We start from the raw sequence: 19,522 nt of genomic DNA, 5'->3' as shown, positions 1-19,522 counted from the left end.
ATGTTTTCATCATATTATGACTCAATTTTATATTATTGTAGGTAACAATATTAATTAAGATTTTTTGGTCTGGTATGCTAAAAAGCACCTATATTAGCAAGTATATTGCCTATCTCGTTGGTCTAGTGATTAGCATGATCGATTACCGATGACGAGGTCTTGGGATCACTTCCCGGTTCGGGTGCTATATAAGGCCGTACTGAGATTTTCTGTGAAGAAATTCTCAATAATAGGTCGGAGTTAGGAAATTTGAGGTATGTCATCCCCATGCCTCGGAGAACATGCCATCGGTCATTCGCCTTATCTCTCTCCGGTCGTGTTGGATATTCCATCGGACTATTTAGAGTAAGGGAATAGAGTATGCAACTACGTTTGTGCACACACCTTGTGCACTATAATTTATATCTGCAGCGCAGATGACTATCTCTTGTCGGTTGGGAGCTTTGAGGAATTATCGACAGGTCGAGATGGCAATCGGGAGGGAACGCCCCGGAAACCCGCACAGCCCCCGCGTTAACCCGGTGCGAGCGAGCGCGGGTGACGTGCGGGTGTGCTGGGAGTACCCCCGCCTCATACCCCAATTGCCATCTCCACCTGTCCGTACGTATCTTAGGTACGTTAAGTACTTACATAGTAATTCAATGGTTGAGAGGACATTATTGATCACCGTCCCTGCACACATAATTGTGTGAACCTAGTGTGAAAAACTCATTATCCTCTTGTTCACAGTAATTTATTAATCAAGTAGATAAGACCTCAAATAAACATGTCGGAGTATGGTCGGAAGGCACTTCGTTAAGACGGCAAACATGTTAAGCGTGTCTTTACCATCTGTATTAGAAAGAATCAGCTCTAGTTGTTTATTCATGAGATGAGAATGACTAAGCTTGGAAGTATAGACCGCGACAGGTTGAGAATCTGTACGTAACGTACGTTTAGAGGCAATGGCTTAAGAGCCAGCGCGTGCCAGATCTTCCTTATTTTATAAAAACTGGAAGTTTCTCTGCGTATTGTCCACAACACTGGCAGGAACGCATTTATAATATTAGTATGGATTAGACTTTATACTTTGAAGTAAGATTGTTTAGACCTCTATTACCTGTTGTCTCCCAAAGCCACAATGATCCAATCAAACGTTCTTCCCAGTGTTGGGGACAATACGCAGATATACTTTTTCAGCTTTAATACGCGCTGGCTCTCTCTCTATAAACACTGTTTTCATTTCTGAGCTTAATCGGTTTAGTCATTACGCCCTTTTCACGCTTAGCGCCTTTGATGTAAGGCTTAAGTACCTACCTACCAGATGAGAGCGCTTAAAGCGCTTAAAGTGATTCTCGACCTCAAAGAATCGCAGTTTCTCTATAACTTTCAAGTTTTGAGCCGGGTTCAACTTTACTACTATTGGTTTTTAGGGTTCCGTACCCGAAGGGTGCCAACGGGACCCTATTACTAAGACTCCGTTGTCCGTCCGTCTGTTTGTCTGTCAGCGGGCTGTATCTTGTGAACGGTAGAGAGTTGAAATTTTAAGAAAATGTGTATAGGTACTATTGTTTCTTGTACGATGGTACTAAACACAGATTACAGAAGTTTATCTATGGTACTGAACGCTTTGTGTGCGAGTTCGACTCGCACTTGACTGATTTTTATAGGTACCATTATTTTGGTACCAAATGGTAAAAAATTAAACCAATGAAGAAAAGGGCAAACGCGGTTTTTAATTCGATGACAGGTCAGCCGTTATCACCTGGTGGTAAGTGAAGATGCAGTCTGAGATGGGAGCGATAACCTGGAAGGTTTGTGACATAATATTTCATTAAAAATATACCTCTAATTGATTTCGCTGCGGTATAGCTAAATCGCTTGGTGGCACAGCTGTGCCGGTAGGGTGTTAAATAGCCACGGCCGAAGTTTCCACCAGAACAGACCAGAGGCTATTCAGAATAATTCAGAAATTATAAATATAAATCAGAATTTATAAAAAAAATCCCAAATTGCTTTGCCTGGAATCGAACCCGAGATCTTTCACTTAAGACTACAGCACTAACCACTGCCCCAGGGAGGTTGTCAAGTGAATCAGTAAAAATTTCGCCTTCTACATGTTAGGATCGTGTAAAAGTTAGGTCCGGTCCCTAAAGTAAAAGGAATCTATTTGTGAATAAAACCATGTAGGTACATCGTCGTACATGAGAACAAAATTAGACTTTTTGATGTGAATATATTTTCCAGGCGTGTAGACATATTCCGATCAGATTTGTTGTGCAATAAGCTTTGTTTATCAGAACTCAAGCTATCAATGTGTGACAAAAGACCTACTTAGTTTTCCTCCATTTCTTTGTGTACTAGCGGCTCTACCGGCATATTATACGCCAGATGACACGAGTAAATCTCTGATTTACACTCATGGCCATCGTCGGCCAATGTAGCTAATCTCTAAACTAAAATTGCTATTGAATATATTGCTATCCTTTTCACAAGTTTGCTGTGAACGACGATGACATTAGTTTTAGACCTGTCAATTTAAATAGAGATTTTGTACAACATAATTGCTTAGTCGGTGGTCGGCAAGTCGGCAATGCAGTGTAGAAAAGCACTAAAGTAGTTACCTACCTTCGTTCTGCCTAAGACCAAAGCAATAGGGAGATATCTACAGATTGACCGACGTTTTCCCCTGAATGAAAACGTACCTCGATACGAAATCTAATTTAAAAAGTCGCTTTTACTTACAAATTCAAGTTAGCAAAGTTGGCAAAAATTATGTAGGTAGGTACCCAACCTTACAAAATCGCATAAAATACATTATTCATTCATTCAAAATGTACTCGTACGTAAATAATCACAAAGTATAGTAAATAACCTAACTACATTACCTACACAAAAAACCATCTTTTAGAATTCCATGAAAAACCGACAGACAGGCGTTGCATTTTAATAAAAAAGCTAAAAGAAATGCGGTTACATTTTCTTTAAATAAAAAAAATGTATTTCTGTGGACATCATTTGCATTTAAAACCTAATATAATTTTATATTTTTATGTTCTAGCACTCAAAGCTCTGAAACTAAAAGGTTACCCTACTCCTTTTAGCCGAACTTTTGATATTTAAATGAGACGAAAAATCCGACGAGAAAACTACACATTCTTTACTTGCTGTCTAAAGATCTTTTGCAACCATAATTTAAATATTATTAACATACCTACTTTTGGTAACAGTACCTACCTACCTTACCCTACTTAGCTTTAGAACGCCTGATATGGTCTATGCTACTTAGCATATCGCAGGAAACATAAGATAAAAACAATTTTTCCATTAACAAAATTTCCAAAAACTATTGAAATGGTTTCCTGAGTATCATATTATAAAAATTAAAACTCAGACTATAAATAAGATTAAGTTATTTTTTGTGTGCTTTAAAGCGTCTGGCGAGAATAACGACCAAGGTGTCTGGCAGTATTAATTAATGTAAAACATACATAAAAATCAGCACTCAGAAAAGTGAGTACCTAATGTTTTTACGTACCTTTAGCAGCTGATATATTTTTATTGCCCCCTGGCTCCAGCCAGCAAATATGTGACGTTAAAGGTACGTACAAACACTACTCTATCGCATACATTTTATTACTCAGAAAATTAGGCAGGTCTGGCTCTATCGGAATCATGCTCTATAGTTTATTTCAGCGCACCTTCTAGAACCGCGCTGGACATGTTGCCGTGTGACGTCAAGCCACGCTGTCGTTCACGCATTCGGTTTTTTCTTCAGCATTATATCTTGTCATTTTGTTTTAAAGCAGAATCAGACACCAGTTCATCACCATCGGAATCGGATTCCTGTTCGTCTCGCACGGAGCGAAGTACTACCACCGCAACGCATCTGCCGCCGCACCTGGCCGGGAAGAGGCTGTCACTCGGGTTCGCGCTCACCTCTCGCACACATCACTATGGCAGCTTCTATTTGAGGATGGGTGCTGTTGGTAAATACTCTTCCTTTTAGCTTACGTCTTTATTTAATTACCTACCGCCCAAGTCCCGGTTGCCGTTAAAGCGGAGATGTGCGGAGGTGTATTTGGCAGACCAGTTAGATCATTAATAGATGATGGGAATATCAATAATTTCATTGGTCTGCTATCTCCGTCTATCTTTGCTTTGATGGACATATATAGATTACGTCAATCCTGGATAACTACTCAATTTTGATTGGTTAGCATCTCTTCGCTCCGCTCCTCTTCCGTGGATAACCACCCTAATCATCTGATTTCCTTTAGATAACTGCCGTCAGGTGACGGACGCTTCAGGTGACGTTACAGTTCAGTGCCATCTATCAAAGGCCACTGCTATGACTGCACCGCTATCTTTTTATTTATTTATGTAATTGGATATAGTTCTTCTTTCAACATTTTCTTTTACAAAACGTTAAATACAGAGAGTGCAGAGGTTTATTTACTTATTTAGAGCATCATATACCAGGAAAGACATTACAGTTGCCCAATTCGTCTTCCCGGGCTACAACAAATCGTTTTTTAGGAAATTAGTGCTTCAAATTTTCGTAAATTCCCTCAATTCATTCTCGCTATACACTATTGTTGACAATCTGCCTTAAATTCACCTGGATTTAGAGCGGGATCTCGCGTAATACTCTTGATTCATTCGCATTGTGTTGTGTCGGCTTCAAATAGTATTTTATTGTGACGAATATCCATTGTTGTTTTTGTATCACGTGCCATTTTACAATATGCCACAGGTTTACTGTTGCATTGCATGGTTGCACGCATTGCATTAGTGTCGTAATTTTATGAAAAAAGTTTTATATCTATTTTTTAGCATTCTACAATAGCATGAAATGTAAAAACTGTGTTAGTAACACAAAAGCTGGCTCCGCAGATACATTTTTCACTGTATTGTTAAGGATTTGTGCGTTTCATTATGCCGTACCTTTACAGTTTCCAAGTAGGCTAAGTGAACTCTGTTCAGAAAAGCTGGACCAGCTTGCTTATTTTTATTTTACCTGAGTTTCTGAGAGGGTAAGGGAAAAGTAAAAGGCAAAAAGCATTTTGCAATTCAACTTTTTCATTCATTCGACTGTTGGCGCTCGGAATAATAAATTGTGCATGTATTTCATCCCTCGAGACGAAGAAAAATGAGGGGGTTTTATAAGCTTGATGGTTAGGAATGTTCGTGAATTTTTCTTCACTCGTCAACTAATGCTATCATTAGTTTGATGCTCTCTTTTGGCTGTATCCGCATTTGTGATATTACCCCACCCAATATTATAATAGGTACCTAGACGAATATAAAAAATAATTAGGTCTAGGTACTTATTATTATTTTAAGATATATCTACCTAATCTGCGATTAGTTGTTGAAAAAAGGGAACGCTTATAGGATCATTTCGTTGTCTCTCTTTCTTCTTTGCCCGTGGGTGTAAGATATCTTATGTTCGTATGCAAGATGCAAAGGCACATAGGGCTATAGATAGACGGGCATTAATTTGTCGATACCACTTAAGTTGTTGAGCCTTGAAATGGTAACAGACTTACGCATTTCTAAATTATTAGAAGGATTAATGATTGTTCTGTTTTGTTCTGTCAGCCTTTGGCATCGGGTCCATGATCTACTCGGGTCTGGAGTTCGGGCAGTACTGGGAACTGGAGAGAAACACCAACTGCCACAACGTGCTGCTTGCGCTGACGCCCGCTACGAGAATGGCCTTCATCTTCATACAGATGTATTTCATCTTTCTCAACAATGAGGTTCGTATACATTTCAAACTGAACTGTGTTCTTCTACGGAACCACAGTACAATTACTCTGTGACGGAACTGTGATTCATGCAATTTATTATAAAAACAGGTAAGTATATTTACTTGGACAAAAATTAATCGGTTTATATGTAATATGATAAGAATAACTAAATATCCCGTCCTCCGAGTGGGGGTGGGGGGGTCTTCCAACACTTCGCTTTCCGCCACTTCAGTACCTTGGGACCCAAACCCCTATCGGTTTTTCGACATCAGGCGAGTCGCGAGACCTATGTCAGCAGTAGATGTCTATCGGTTGTTGATAGTGATCATGATGATGAACTAAACAGAAAAATAAACCAGACAAAGATTTCGACATACCTAAATTAGAGGACAATGACGTCTCCAAAACTGTGTGCTATGAAGGTGTGTTTCCACTGAAGCAGAGAAAATCGGAGCGGAAACATGTTCAGTCAGACCAATCAGATTATATTAAGAGATGACGTGATAAAATTATTACGTCAATAATTTGATTGGTCTATTCCTGTACGTCCCGTTTCCGTCTCTGCTTCAGTGGATACGAGTGCTCACCTCAGAGTGGTCTCACTACCATTTCAGTTATATAGAGAAGTTAAACCTGCACCCACGGCGTACCTGGACCAAATATAAAAATTCTGTTTATTCCCTATCCCGTGGGAATTCCGAAAAATCTGATCTTTATATCTTGTCTATATTATATAAAAGGAATCTCTCCAAAATTTTAATTTTCTAGATTCATCAAGGGTTTGGGCTGGGTGTTGATGAGATTTTTCTTTTTAGATTAGGAATATATTAAGAACTAAATGATGCCCGCGACTTCGTCCGCGTGGATTACGGTTTTTAAAAATCCCGTGGGAACTCTTTGATTTTCCGGGATAAAAAAAGCCTATGTCCTTAACCGGGATGCAAGCTATCACTGTACCAAATTTCGTCAAAATCGGTTGAACGGATGGGCCGTGAAAGGCTAGCAGACAGACAGACAGACACACTTTCGCATTTATAATATTAGTATGGATTTATATAATTGATCCCAGTTAAGCTTTGTTTCTGAATTATTTGATGGTTTTGTATCTTCCTATATTGCTTCATACGTGAATTTAAATTATCACTTTAGTGATAAGGCCGCCTTTCTACCCTCGCACAATTGTTTTCTTTCTTGTTTTAAGTAGGTACTATAAAGCTATATACTACTACTACTGCTCCCTGATTAGGAATTAGGATTGTTTTCTGTCTTCTATGTATATGCAAGATAGGTAGAATCGTATTAAACTATATAGTACAAAAATCGTGATATCAAAAAGACAAAGTGCAACTCTTTTTACAGCTGATTCATTTTAAAAATGTAATTACTGTAGGCTCCTAATGATTCATTTAAAATGTGCATTTCATCGCTCGCGGTATGGCGCGACCAGCAGAAATTCATTATTCATTAACCCTCTTAATGAGCAGTCGAGGTGGAAAAATTACTACAATTGCTTTCCAACTCTTACTTCATTAAATGAATGATTATATACTAAATTAAAATCTTTAAACTACTTATCATCACCATCATTGTCAATCAATAGACGTCCACTGCTGGACATAGGTCTCTTGTAGGACTTCTATATTCCACGGGCTTGCGCCTTCTGAATCCAGCAGCCCTCTACGACTCGTTTGATGTCATAGCCGGGGGCTTCTAAGCTTCCAACGCTGCATTTTCCGGTGCGAGGATGTGTGTAGTATTCAAAGTTTTTCAAGTCAGCTAACGTGACATCGGCTTAAATTCAATCAGCTAGTCGAATCCCGAAAAGCTGCATCAATAATTATTCTCTCTCTCATTTGGTGTGATTGTCTAAAATTATCGTATTTTTGATGCAACAATGTATTTTGGCAAATAAAGAGGGAGTGTCAGCCAATCAGAAGTGATTGTGATAGTCAGTAGACAGCTGTAAAACTACTACTAACAACTGACATTTTCTTACGCCGGTATCACATTTGGTGACTTACTAAATAGCGGATTGTTGTACCGCCGCTGTTCCGTTTTTAAAGTTAAAGCTGACACTCAGAGTCCAAAATCTAGTCAGATATCATCTCTGAATCGTAAAATCAGATATGATACTTGAGCTGACTAAATTTAAATAAACAGATCTCACAGGAATTCATAAACATTCCATATTAATTAGAACTGACGTTAACTAACTTCACGCTTTATTCTTACATCACGAAAAAATCATTACGGGTAAACAAATGGTCAAATTAAAAAACTTCGATGGGTAGCTACGGTTGAGGATTGACGGGATAACAATTAAATTGACGTGGGTTCACGTTAACAAATCGAATTGCATCCAGACAGGCATATTACTAGTATATACCTTCCCTTGTAACCTGTCACCAATTTAAACAGAAAAATACGTACGTATTTATGCTGATCGGACACCTTTGTGTAGAGTTGCTGACTAAAATATTGGGTCCGTCTGAAACTGCTTCGTTGTTCATGTTATATTTAGTGACAGGTTTTGTGGGGAAATCTTTGGAATATAAGTGAAAATAAATGCTTTTCTAACAAAACAAGTCAGAAGTCAGAACAGCAAATATCTGGCCTTAATTGGTCTAATCTATAACATGATTCTTTCGATAATCCAATATGGCTTAATTGGAATAGATGTTTGTTGTAGCCAAAAGTTGTAGTTCACAGTGGGCACAAATGAATATTAATTGTGGAAGTTAAATATCGTGCAGTCTGCTTGCATCGTTTAATTATTTTAGACTACAATAAAGTAGTGTCGAAACAATCCCCTATTTATCTAGTTTACTGAATTTTATATATACATAGTAAGCACTTAGTAGTAAAATGTATCGGTATATCCCGCCAATGTACCCGTCGGTATTTCCTCTAAATTCATTTCCTAGATTCCCTATGTTCCAAATTTTAATTCAATACGTTTGGCCGTCGAGGATTTATTTATACGAGTCATCAGAGAGCCCTTTATTTCATGCCAGTAATTTTTCGGACCGTTTAGACTGTCTTTTTCAGAGCTATGGTAGTAAAGTCTTAAATACAATATTTCAGATGAAAGTGTACAAGCACAAGATAGTAGCGCGGTTCGGGCTGATGCACATGGTTGGGACAAACTTGAGTGTTTGGTTGAACGTACTGGTGCAGGAGACTAAGCACGAGATCCTCACGTTCTACGACCCTGAGAACAAAACCATTGGAATATCCCACAGACTTGGTAAGGATATTTTGTATATTTTTGAGCCTTTGTTATTGACGAAGCACGCCTGGGAAAGTCAACGCGTCAGAGCGTTATGACTGACTGAGTGCACGTCTTCATATAAAATGTATGACTCCAAATACATTTTATGTGAAGACTTGCACCGGTAGCATCATACGCCACAATAGTAGTATTAGTTTGTCTGCACCTTTGTCGATTTAGTCATCGACAGATCTGCTCATGGAATGCTGCTGCATACAATACAACTGTACCTACGTATCATATAACACTGTGGGAGTCACTCAGCTGCTATAAAAAGCCATCGTTCAGGTGGACCAATGTGTGCCCAATCTTAATTCTTGTCACGAAACTGTTACTTTACCCATTGATTTAATTATTTATTTATTATCAAATCAGTAGCATCACCCAAGAAGCAGCCTACGGGAGGCGTAACAATAAAGTTGATTTTTAAATTTTGTGATTCGTACTGTAGGTAGTTCTACAGTACGAATCACAAAACTCTTAGTCTTGGTCTACCCGTATGGACCTTTCAATTAATTCTAAAAAGCTATAAGGTTACCCTTTCTAAAAGAGCTTCAACCAAACGTGACAAATAAAGGATAACGTTATTCGTGTAGGTAGGGTACGTGAAGGTATGGAATTCTTATGTCCCTTAATCGTGTGGTACGCCGACTGCGACCGAAATGGGACCCCTGCAGTTTTTTGTCCCTCATGCCATTGCCACGTACGAATTTAACATAAGAATGGTAGACGGAAAATCAAAATAATGATGTTTGGTTCTGAGCATACGAAAATTAAGTTGAATTGAAAGTGTGAAATCTTTTTCTGTTATATTTTAGCATACTATAATTAGTAGGTATGCTTTCAATAAAACTGGTAGGTTTCTACTTATCTATTACGATATGTCTTTAATACGGGAAATACGTATTGCTGATTTTATACCTATGTCATAGATACCTGTGTCTATAGTATGCAAAGCAACGTGAACTAAACTTAGTATCATCATTATCAACTGATAGACGTCCACCGCTGGACATGATAGGCAGGACTGTTGTAGGGACTTCCACACGCCATGTAGTCTGGCGCCGCCGCCTAAATCTAGCAACGCCTTGCGACTCGTTTGATGTCGTTTGTCCACCTAGCGGTTTTCGAACTATGTGCCCTGCCCATTTCCACTTCAGCTTCGCAACTCGTCAGAAACTAAATATAAAGCTATGCAAATACAACTCTACTGTTAAGTTATATTATAACGCGCCGCGCAACTATGGCTCACTGTCCACCTCAAGCTTCTAACACTTCTACATAATATGCTTATTCAGTTTTCTGAAGTAACACCTAATTAAGTAGGTACCTAAGCCAAAGAAAATATCAAACGTTTTCCGTTTTCATGAACAGGGCAACCTCATTTTTTATGCAATAGCCTGACCACGTAATTTGCTTTCGTGCGAAGCTCTTTGTTCCAATTTATTCCTGTTTGACCCGACTTTGTATTAGCTTTCGTAGCTAGAATGAAATTTGGAATTCGCTATAAAAATTTCACCCTAAATATACAGAAGAGGATAGAGATATTACCAACGTCGATAGCATATCAAACAGATTTTGTGATTTTAATAAGTTATTTTTTGCACGTAGGTGACCACCTCATATTTTTTTAAAAATCAGATATAAATTGCTTCATCTCGATTGGGATTTTATAAAAAATGTATCGCACGAATTTTCAACGTAAAATGGTTTAATTCAGTAAGGGTATTAATCTGTTTGTAGAAATCCTTTCTCCAAAGCTGTAACGGATGGTATAATAAAGCTGTTTGGATTTTCAATTTGACCTATTTTCCGTAAAACTGTTACGATTTTTTCTTTAACAAAATATTTTTTTAATGGGTTCACACTAGTTAACTAGGCTAGGCTTCGCGTGGTCTTACTTAACCTCTACTACGCGTATATATAGTCTGCGACAGGTCGAGATTGCAATCGGGGTATGAGGTGGAGGGACGTCCCACACACCCGCACGTCACCCGCGCTTACCTGCACCGGATTAGCGCGGGGGCTGTGCGGGTATGTGAGGCGTTCCCTCCCCGATTGCTATTACGTACTATACTTTGAATGAGTTTAATTTGAGTATTATTATACATAATAGTTCATTTGCTGGAGTACAACTTTTGTTTGAATTATATATATACTTAAACTTCTTCGTAAAATAATGGTGAAAAACGCATTTAAATCTTCTAAGTTTAGGAGTTATAAGTGAACAAACAAACGCGCATAGGGTCTTTGTTGTAAAACCTACTATTGAGAAAGTAAAAAACAGGGAGGATACTTTAGCAAATTTAATAATGAGGAAACATTTTATGTATTAGACAATGGCTTTTAATTTGGAGACCCTTATCACGGACAGACATCGAAGTTATGTCGATAGCATTCCAGACTTTATTGACCTCGGAAGGAATGGCGGTCTAAATTCTATAGCGAGAAACTAGGTCGATAATATTGGAGAAAATACCGCTAAAGGATGAATGATATTCAATTATAGTACGTTACGAAACATCGAGACGTACCTATTATAGTAAATAAAATATTTGTTGATTGATTAGGGCTGTTGAATGGTGATAATAATTAATACTTATTGATTATAATTCAATAATCTGTTAGGACTTCTTTAAAAACTCTGCGTTCAAAAAGCCATTAGACAACTCTTAATTACCGGCACTTGTTTTTCGTTCTTTCCTGAACGCTGACCTTTTTATTACGTGGCCTTTCAAGCTACAGAATACAATTCCTAACGACTTTCTACGAGTAGTTCACAGTAATTCTAGACAGTTAACAAATTAACCGAATTGAAATTATCTTTAAAAACTGTGTAAAATACTTAATAAATAAACTCTTTACTTGTTTTCAGCATTCCAAAAGGCATTCGCTTCCTTTTCGACAGACGTCCCGCCTTCGCACCCTGCAGCGGCGCATCTTCGGGTACCCCGCGGCCTGAAGGGACCTCACCATATCTTCGAATGCCGTCGAACTAACATAATGGGGTCATTGGTCCAAGATGCTTCACCATTCCTCTTCCCCTGCACTATAGAATACTCGCTAATATGCGCAGCAATTCTTTACGTGATGTGGAAAAATATCTCGAAGTATCCATCCAAAAACGTCGCAGAAGCTATTGCTAAAGCCCGCCTCCTAGAAGGATTGGCATACAAGAAATCGCCGCATTTATACAGCGTTGATTGCGCTAGAGCGCACAAAGGCCTATTTTTTGGCATTCTAGTCCTTGTTTTAACAATTATATCGCTTATACTATTCTTCGTTTTGATTTCGAGGAAAGAATACGCTACTTTAGCAGTGGTAGAAGTAAATGTTTGTGAGCTAGCACTCTATGCAATGACAACGTTCGCAAGTTTGGCGGGAATGGTCTGCGTACGAAATCTCAAGTACGACGGAAACAGAAACCTGGAACTCGATAACATACTCCTCGTTGGAGCTCAGACTGGAATGTTTATCTATGGAACGTTCACAATCATCGGTGGACATTTTACGATAGAAAAGAACACGATACTCATTTTGATAACGGCTCTATCGTCGTTAGTCCAAACGACTTGTCAAACAATGTTCATATTGGACGCCAGTCGAAGGTCTGCAAAGACGCCGGAGCAATTGAGGAAGAAGCCGGGCCGAGAAATAGTCACGTTTCTCCTCGTGACTAACCTAGCGATGTGGGCTATCAATACACTCGAGAAATCTCGGGCAGAATCGCATCCTGTTCAGCTGCATTTCTACGGCTTATGGGCTTGGACTATCATAACGCACGTCTCGATGCCCCTCGCGATATTCTACCGGTTTCATTCTACTGTCTGTTTGTGTGAAATATGGAAAAGGGCGTACAAGATGAAACCCGCTTACATGTAGCGAATAGCGCCAAACATCGGCAATGAATCATGTTATTTTTGATCTGAACTATGATACTTTGAAAGTAAATGTACTTGGGAAGTAAGACAGTGTCGTAGATAGATGTTAGTGCCATAAATTATATAGATATCTTTATAGGATTTTTAAACCTATTGTATAGCTGTATTTAAGGACAACTACCAGCCTGTACATTGAGATGTTACACGCGATAAACTTTTTAGTTTCCACTTTGAGTGCACTGCGCCCTTGTGAATAAGTATTGCTTGTATTTGTTCTGAAGTTGACTGCTCTAATGTTAAGTTATTGTATTTAGATATTTTAATGTGTTATTTATTTGTAGCTTTATACGACGCTTTAACTATTTTAGCGGAAATCATAATGTGTTGAATAATTAAATACAGTATTTTTCAAGTAGACGGGTTTGGATTACACTAATTTTAGCGCTTGATATTTTTGATGTTATTTTTTTGTTCCATTGTATTGTTATGATTAGTGGAAGAGTAAACTTCTCGTGTTCATTTTGTCAATCCTGTTTAGATTACATAGATTAGAATTATTGTTAGGATAGTGATACTCTTATATCTTTAGAAAATTGCATCCACATTCCACATTTTTTTTATAAAAAGCATTGTAACTCATTGATATCATGAATTCACGATTCAAATAAAGAGTCTTCCAATAGATTATATTTTATAACTACCTTTGTATATTTTAGTCGCAATATTTATGTTATTTTTACGCTTGTGCCCCAATATAAATAATTGCTCTTTGTTTTCAATAAGTACTTCATTTCGAAAATATAAAATTAATAGGTAGTTAGAAAAACATATATAGGTACATATTCTAGAAATTAAAACATCAGTACATCAGTTCAATAAAAATATAAATATTTCAAACGGCACAAGCATTTTTTAAATCCTCATTACAACGGGAACAATAATATCGACCTAATAATATTTTTTTGAAGGGTTTTAAATGTAAGAAAAGGAAATACTCATAAGGCAGTAGTAACTCTACCGGATAATAGGTACGTATAGTCTGATCAGAACCTAGAGATTTTGTAGCGATATTTTTGCGATATAATGGATGTAGTGTCAGTATTTTGGATAAATTTTAAAAAATTTAGTAATACCTATTACTTACCATGGACCCAGTAGTTAGGTAAAATGAGACACCAAAGTTTTATAATATTATTGGTAGTAAATATTTGGAGCTTATTATGTAATAGAACTCTCGAAATGAATGATTTTGGAACTTTAGAAACAACAAATTAGTAGCTGATAGACTTAGTTATTACGTCCAATTTTTCTTTCATGTGAATTTGCTGTGATAGGCGAATCGTTAGTCTAAAGAGTGTTGTAGATTTCTTAGTAGGAATGTACGGAGAATGGTTTGCAATCTGCATCTAATGGGTAGTTCATTTAAAGACTTGTATTTACTAACTCTGAAATAAATATAAATGGGTTGGTGCATAAGTTCGACCGCTTTTAATAGATCAAATAGATATTATAAAATCATCTTTGGATGGATAAGGATTTTCATATTTCTGCGTCTCGCGATGATTATGACTACACATTTATTTGTTGCCTGATAATGTACTTTCAGATACCATAATATAATATTATATCCCCGTAAGTAATCAATAAATTACTTAGGTATAGCCAAGCAGAGACGGATTAAATGTCAAGAGTACCCTAGGCAAGCACCTCATTAGCGTCCCTCTAACAGCCACATTAAATTTTTTATTGATAAACTTCGAAAGAACGAGGAATCGTCTCATTACATAGCTGGTAGTTGGTAATTATATTTATTTATGTGAACGAGTGAAGAACATCACGTCATGACACTTTGCTTTATTAAAGAAGAGGCAGTTTTAGTCACTCCAACTTACTTACTTGGGTTACTTAGTAGGGATAATTAGGTAGGCCAGGTAATGGAACTCTACATGATCACCTGTGCACCTTCGTAACCCCGCGCCCCTAGACACGCGCCTAGTTTGCCTTAGGGATAAGCCGCCTCTGTAAAATTTATAAAATATAGTTGTCGAAAGCAGACTATTGTCGTTCCTATTCATTCCGTTTCCAAAACGTTAAACTTAGTAGTTACAGTTTTCAAAATATGGCAATGAACATCAAATATTACAAAAAGCGAACCGGTAGGTAAAACAGGTAATGGGAAACAGCTGACAAACTTATGTACCGACCAAATTTTACACTCGTAACACTATACAAATGCCGTCATAAAATTCGCTGACTTTTGTCCTCGGAGTTTTAGCGGCATTCAGCATTTAACTAAGGTCTGGTGCTTAAAACTTGCTTATGGTTACCTACCGTCTAACTTTGTCAGTCAGTAGAGGCAAAATGTGTTGCATAAGTCAGAGTTAACTTTATATCGAAATTTTTACTTTCAACCTTAATCGTGGAGGTAAAAATACTGACTTTACCCACTTTTGTTTATATTGGCGGTCAAAGATTAACGGGAACCGTAACGTAACACTCCTGCAACTGGACCTTTTAATTCAGTAGGAACAGGTATACGTTCAAAAATTTAAATGATTTTCGACTATTTACTAAATGTGTACCTAACTCAATATTTTATTGCTCAAATTTCTACTATTTGCATACTAAAGTAACGTTTTCAGAACTTTTAGAAAAGTTTTTGTTTACATTTTCTACCTACATATTATTTTGTGCAATTTTTTATAGTTTTCTATTTACCGATAGTTGAACATTTTCGAAGAGGTTTCGAAAAACGAAGAATTATAATACATTTTATAATTAGTTACATATTAAATGTATAATTAATAATACATAGTTTTATTGTAATCGAAGGAGTTAATATTATCCAAGTCATTTCTACTTCTCTTTATTATGCAACTAAGTATATTTAACGATATTTAAACTTTTAAAATTATTTTATTAAAAACTTGCTTAACCAAAGCGATTGTTCTCATACAGACTAGGATTATTACTAAAAGCTTTCAAGTCAAATATCTCCATAGTTACTTACCTATTATTTATAGTTTTAGTACCTACGATAGTGGCGTGCATAGTGAAGGTCTTCATCAAAGCGCGTAATTAGTATACTGTATAGTGTATAGGTATCTACCTACGGCTTCTTAGGTACGGCTTCCGTACTCACATCGAATTTGGAAGTTTGTTTCTTCTGGTATTTTTAATATACGTTGGTAAGTCCAAATTAGATATGATTGCCCTGGTCCTAAAGGTTAAGAACGGATTAAATGACAAAAATACATACTTTGCTAAGAGCCCAATGCATATAATATTTTCTATATACAAACCATAAAAATGCATGCCGCTTTCACTTTTATTTTATTTTTTAAAATTGTCTACTACTATAGGTACCTACAGTAGTAGTAATAATCGATCATTTATTCAAATTGAGACTCAGTACTGCTTAAAATATCTACGTATACCTACTGTATAAATAAAATAGTGGCTCTGGTCACATCAGTCATAAAGCGACGGAAACTGAAGAAATCTTTAAAATATTATATTTTATCGAATAGAAAGATTTAGTAAGTATGAAATATATTATGTAAAGATATAAGGTATAAATTAGTGACGTTGGTATGTAATTTTAAGTTTGCCATTTTGTAAAATTGAACAAGTTAATTATTATTATCTATCCGTGGCTTTATTTTGGTACAATTTATTATTTTAAATCAAACATTATTTACCTTGAACTATGGACCCTTTTTATTACAGTAGAAAGGTGTGGACGTACATTAAATTTGTAAATTGTAATAATTTTCTACAGCGTATATTCATAAACTACAATACAGTAGTCCAATATATATACGATATTGTAGTATAATACCTACTACTTTGTGTGTGTGTGTGTGACGTGAACAGCCAGAAACTACAAAGACTTCGCTGAAAATCTGACATATGTATTTATTTTTTAAACAGAAGGTGCCCACCATTTTTATGTTTTCAGCATTTAAACTTTTTAAAGTTACATAAACCCAACTAGACCTAAGTAGTTTTTATTGTTATATGTATTATTATTATTTTCGTATCTACTTAGACAGCGTTTTTCGTTTTTAGAATGTTTAGAAGTTAGACCAGATTTTGAAAATTTTTATAATCACCCCCTGAACTTTTACGTTATGTCTACCACTTTATTTATGTTTCGATCCTAGTGGACGTTTCGTAAATTAACTTCGTTTTTCCATATTTTCGCATCTATATTCTCGTGTTCATAAAATATGTTATTTAGAGAGATACCTACTTTATAATAGACATCAATATCTAAGTCCACAGGCAATCGGTATTAAGTAATATTATAAAATTTAAAATACCTACTGCGTACCTATTTCATGCTTATTTCACAAGCAATTTTGTTCAATAACATTTTAACAGAGTTACATAATATTGTTCTCTTTTATAATACCAAAAATTACTGTTTGTTACGCCTTGTATTTTAAGTCCATTGCGGTATTATGAAATATTTTAAAAACTACTTAGTTTAAAGTGATAGTGATATTAGAATAATGTTTTCGATTACATATATTTGTATACTATTTATTTGTTTAGGCGAGATTGTGAATAGCTATAAGAAAATCTTCTTGGATGTTTAACGTTTACAAGCAAATAAACTTTCTTGAAATTATCTTAAACCTGTGTTTCTATTAGGTACGTACCTACCTAAATAAAGGGTGTAACTAGAATGCTAGCAAAAACTTAGCGTAATTGTTACACTACCCAAACACAATCCAATACCAATAACCATTTGCCTCATTTACTTTTAGTGATTTAGTATTTTTCAACCCCGCAATGTATATCGTGTTCAAAACTCGGGTGAATGGCCCCGCCTGCGACGTGGCATTGACTCCGAGTGGCTTACTTACGCAACGATCGATGACCTCTAGCATCAGTCAGATGCTTTATTTGCAATATATCGTGAACTTTTACAAAATGTAAGATTTTTTTTGGAATTTTTCGAGTTTTTTTGGTGTTATCATATCAGTAATCATCAGTAGTATCACCTGTCTTCGTTTTTGCCAGCGTTCTGGTTACACCCTGTTACCCGTATAATAGAAAGTTAGCTGTAACTAGATGATGCCCACGTATTCGTCCGCGTGGAATTAAGTTTTTTACAAATCCCAAGGGATCTCTTCGAATTTCCTGGGTAATAAGTAGCTTTTATCCGTATACCTACAGGATGTAAGTTATCTCTGTAAGAAATACATCATGATGCCCTTGACTTGGTCAGTTTTTTTAAAAACCCGTGGGACCTCTTTGATTTCCGGGCACAAAAAGTATAGGTACCTAGTTTATGTACTTCCCCAGGATGCAAGATACCTCTGCATCAAATTTCGTCAAAATTGTTTTAACGGATAAGCCGTGAAAAGCTAGCAGACAGACAGACACTTTCACATTTATAATATCAATATAGTAGGAAGTATGAATTTACAAAGCACTGCACTGGTTCCAAAAGGCTATCTAATGGAAAAGAACTTACCAGTGGTAATTATTTCAAAAAATAATGATATATCTAGTAATTAAGATTCAAGTAGGTAGGTATAGTACGCGGCAGAAAGTAATGTATATCGACCTTTAGAAGATTTCTAGAGCGTTGTCCTTGTCATTGAGACTGACAAAACGTCATATAGGTATGAATGACAGAGACAATGCTCTACAAAGCCAAAATGTCATTCTATAGACCGATGTACATTACTTTCTGCCGCGTACTGTATAGGTATTTGTATTACTGAACAGATGTACGAATAGATTATCATTTAGGTATAATCGCAAAACCTTTTTTAACCCACAACTCCAGTAAGCACTCTTAGCACACGAGGATGCATTTAGATTGCAAATGGGTTGCCCTGAAGTTCTTTGGTCCTCGGGCACTTTGGCTCTTCCTATGCAGACAAGGGGTACTTACAAAATGACTTCTTGAGTGCTGGATAATTTTATATGAAAATTATTTTTACCAGACTTTAAAAAAAGGAGGTTAGGTATCTATTTCATCCGTATTTATGTATGTCCGTGATTATTTAAAAAAATGAACCGATTTTAATGGTCTATTATAGGAATTAAATCGTGCTTGGGACACGAGTAAAATGATATAAGAACCAAATCGATTGAGATTAAATGCATTCAAACATTGAAATCTTGAGCGCGTAATCTGGTTCTATTGACCTTATTTCAAACGGTATTGAATGTCGACTAGTTAGGGTTGTGGCTTTCAGTAGAAAGTTATATCGATAGTTTTATAGTAAATCTTTTGCACTTACATTTTAAGCACTACCCATACTATAAATGTGAAAGTGTGTTTGTTTGTTGGTTTATTGGATTGTTTGTTTGTTGGTTTGTCCTTCAATCACGTCGCAACGGAGCAACGAATCGGTGTGATTTTTTGCATGGGTGTAGTTAAAGACCTGGAGAGTGACATAGGCTACTTTTAAAGAGTTCCCAAGGGATTTTTAAAACCCTAAATTAAATCCACGCGTACGAAGTCGCAGGCATCAGCAAGTGTAGGTATAAGTGCGATGTTTGAAATTGGTTTGTTGGTTTGTTCTTTTGTGTGGTTGTGTGGTTGTGGAGCAACGGATCGACGTGATTTTTTTCATGGATATAGTTAAACAAGGAGTAGTTAAATATAA

The 19,522-nt window shown here is 36.5% G+C and overlaps 1 protein-coding gene across 6 annotated transcripts in view; it reads left to right on the top strand.

Moving 5' to 3' along the window:
* LOC117983039 (proton channel OtopLc-like) overlaps nt 1–17,524 on the top strand; it is a 71,563-nt gene extending 54,039 nt beyond the window's left edge. For 5 of the 6 annotated variants that reach the window (XM_069499279.1, XM_069499274.1, XM_069499275.1 and 2 more), the window contains 4 exons: nt 3,786–3,968; nt 5,584–5,744; nt 8,820–8,982; nt 11,882–17,524. In XM_069499279.1, coding sequence (XP_069355380.1) covers nt 3,786–3,968; nt 5,584–5,744; nt 8,820–8,982; nt 11,882–12,888 — 1,514 coding nt within the window. In that variant the 3' untranslated portion in view covers nt 12,889–17,524. The remainder of the gene's footprint in view (nt 1–3,785; nt 3,969–5,583; nt 5,745–8,819; nt 8,983–11,881) is intronic. The other variant, XM_069499278.1, reaches the window with a different exon arrangement.
* The last annotated feature ends 1,998 nt before the right edge of the window (nt 17,525–19,522 follow it).

The sequence above is a fragment of the Maniola hyperantus genome, chromosome 6, assembly GCF_902806685.2.
Source record: "Maniola hyperantus chromosome 6, iAphHyp1.2, whole genome shotgun sequence".
NCBI lineage: Eukaryota > Metazoa > Arthropoda > Insecta > Lepidoptera > Nymphalidae > Maniola > Maniola hyperantus.
This window is presented reverse-complemented; position numbering and strand designations above follow the sequence as displayed.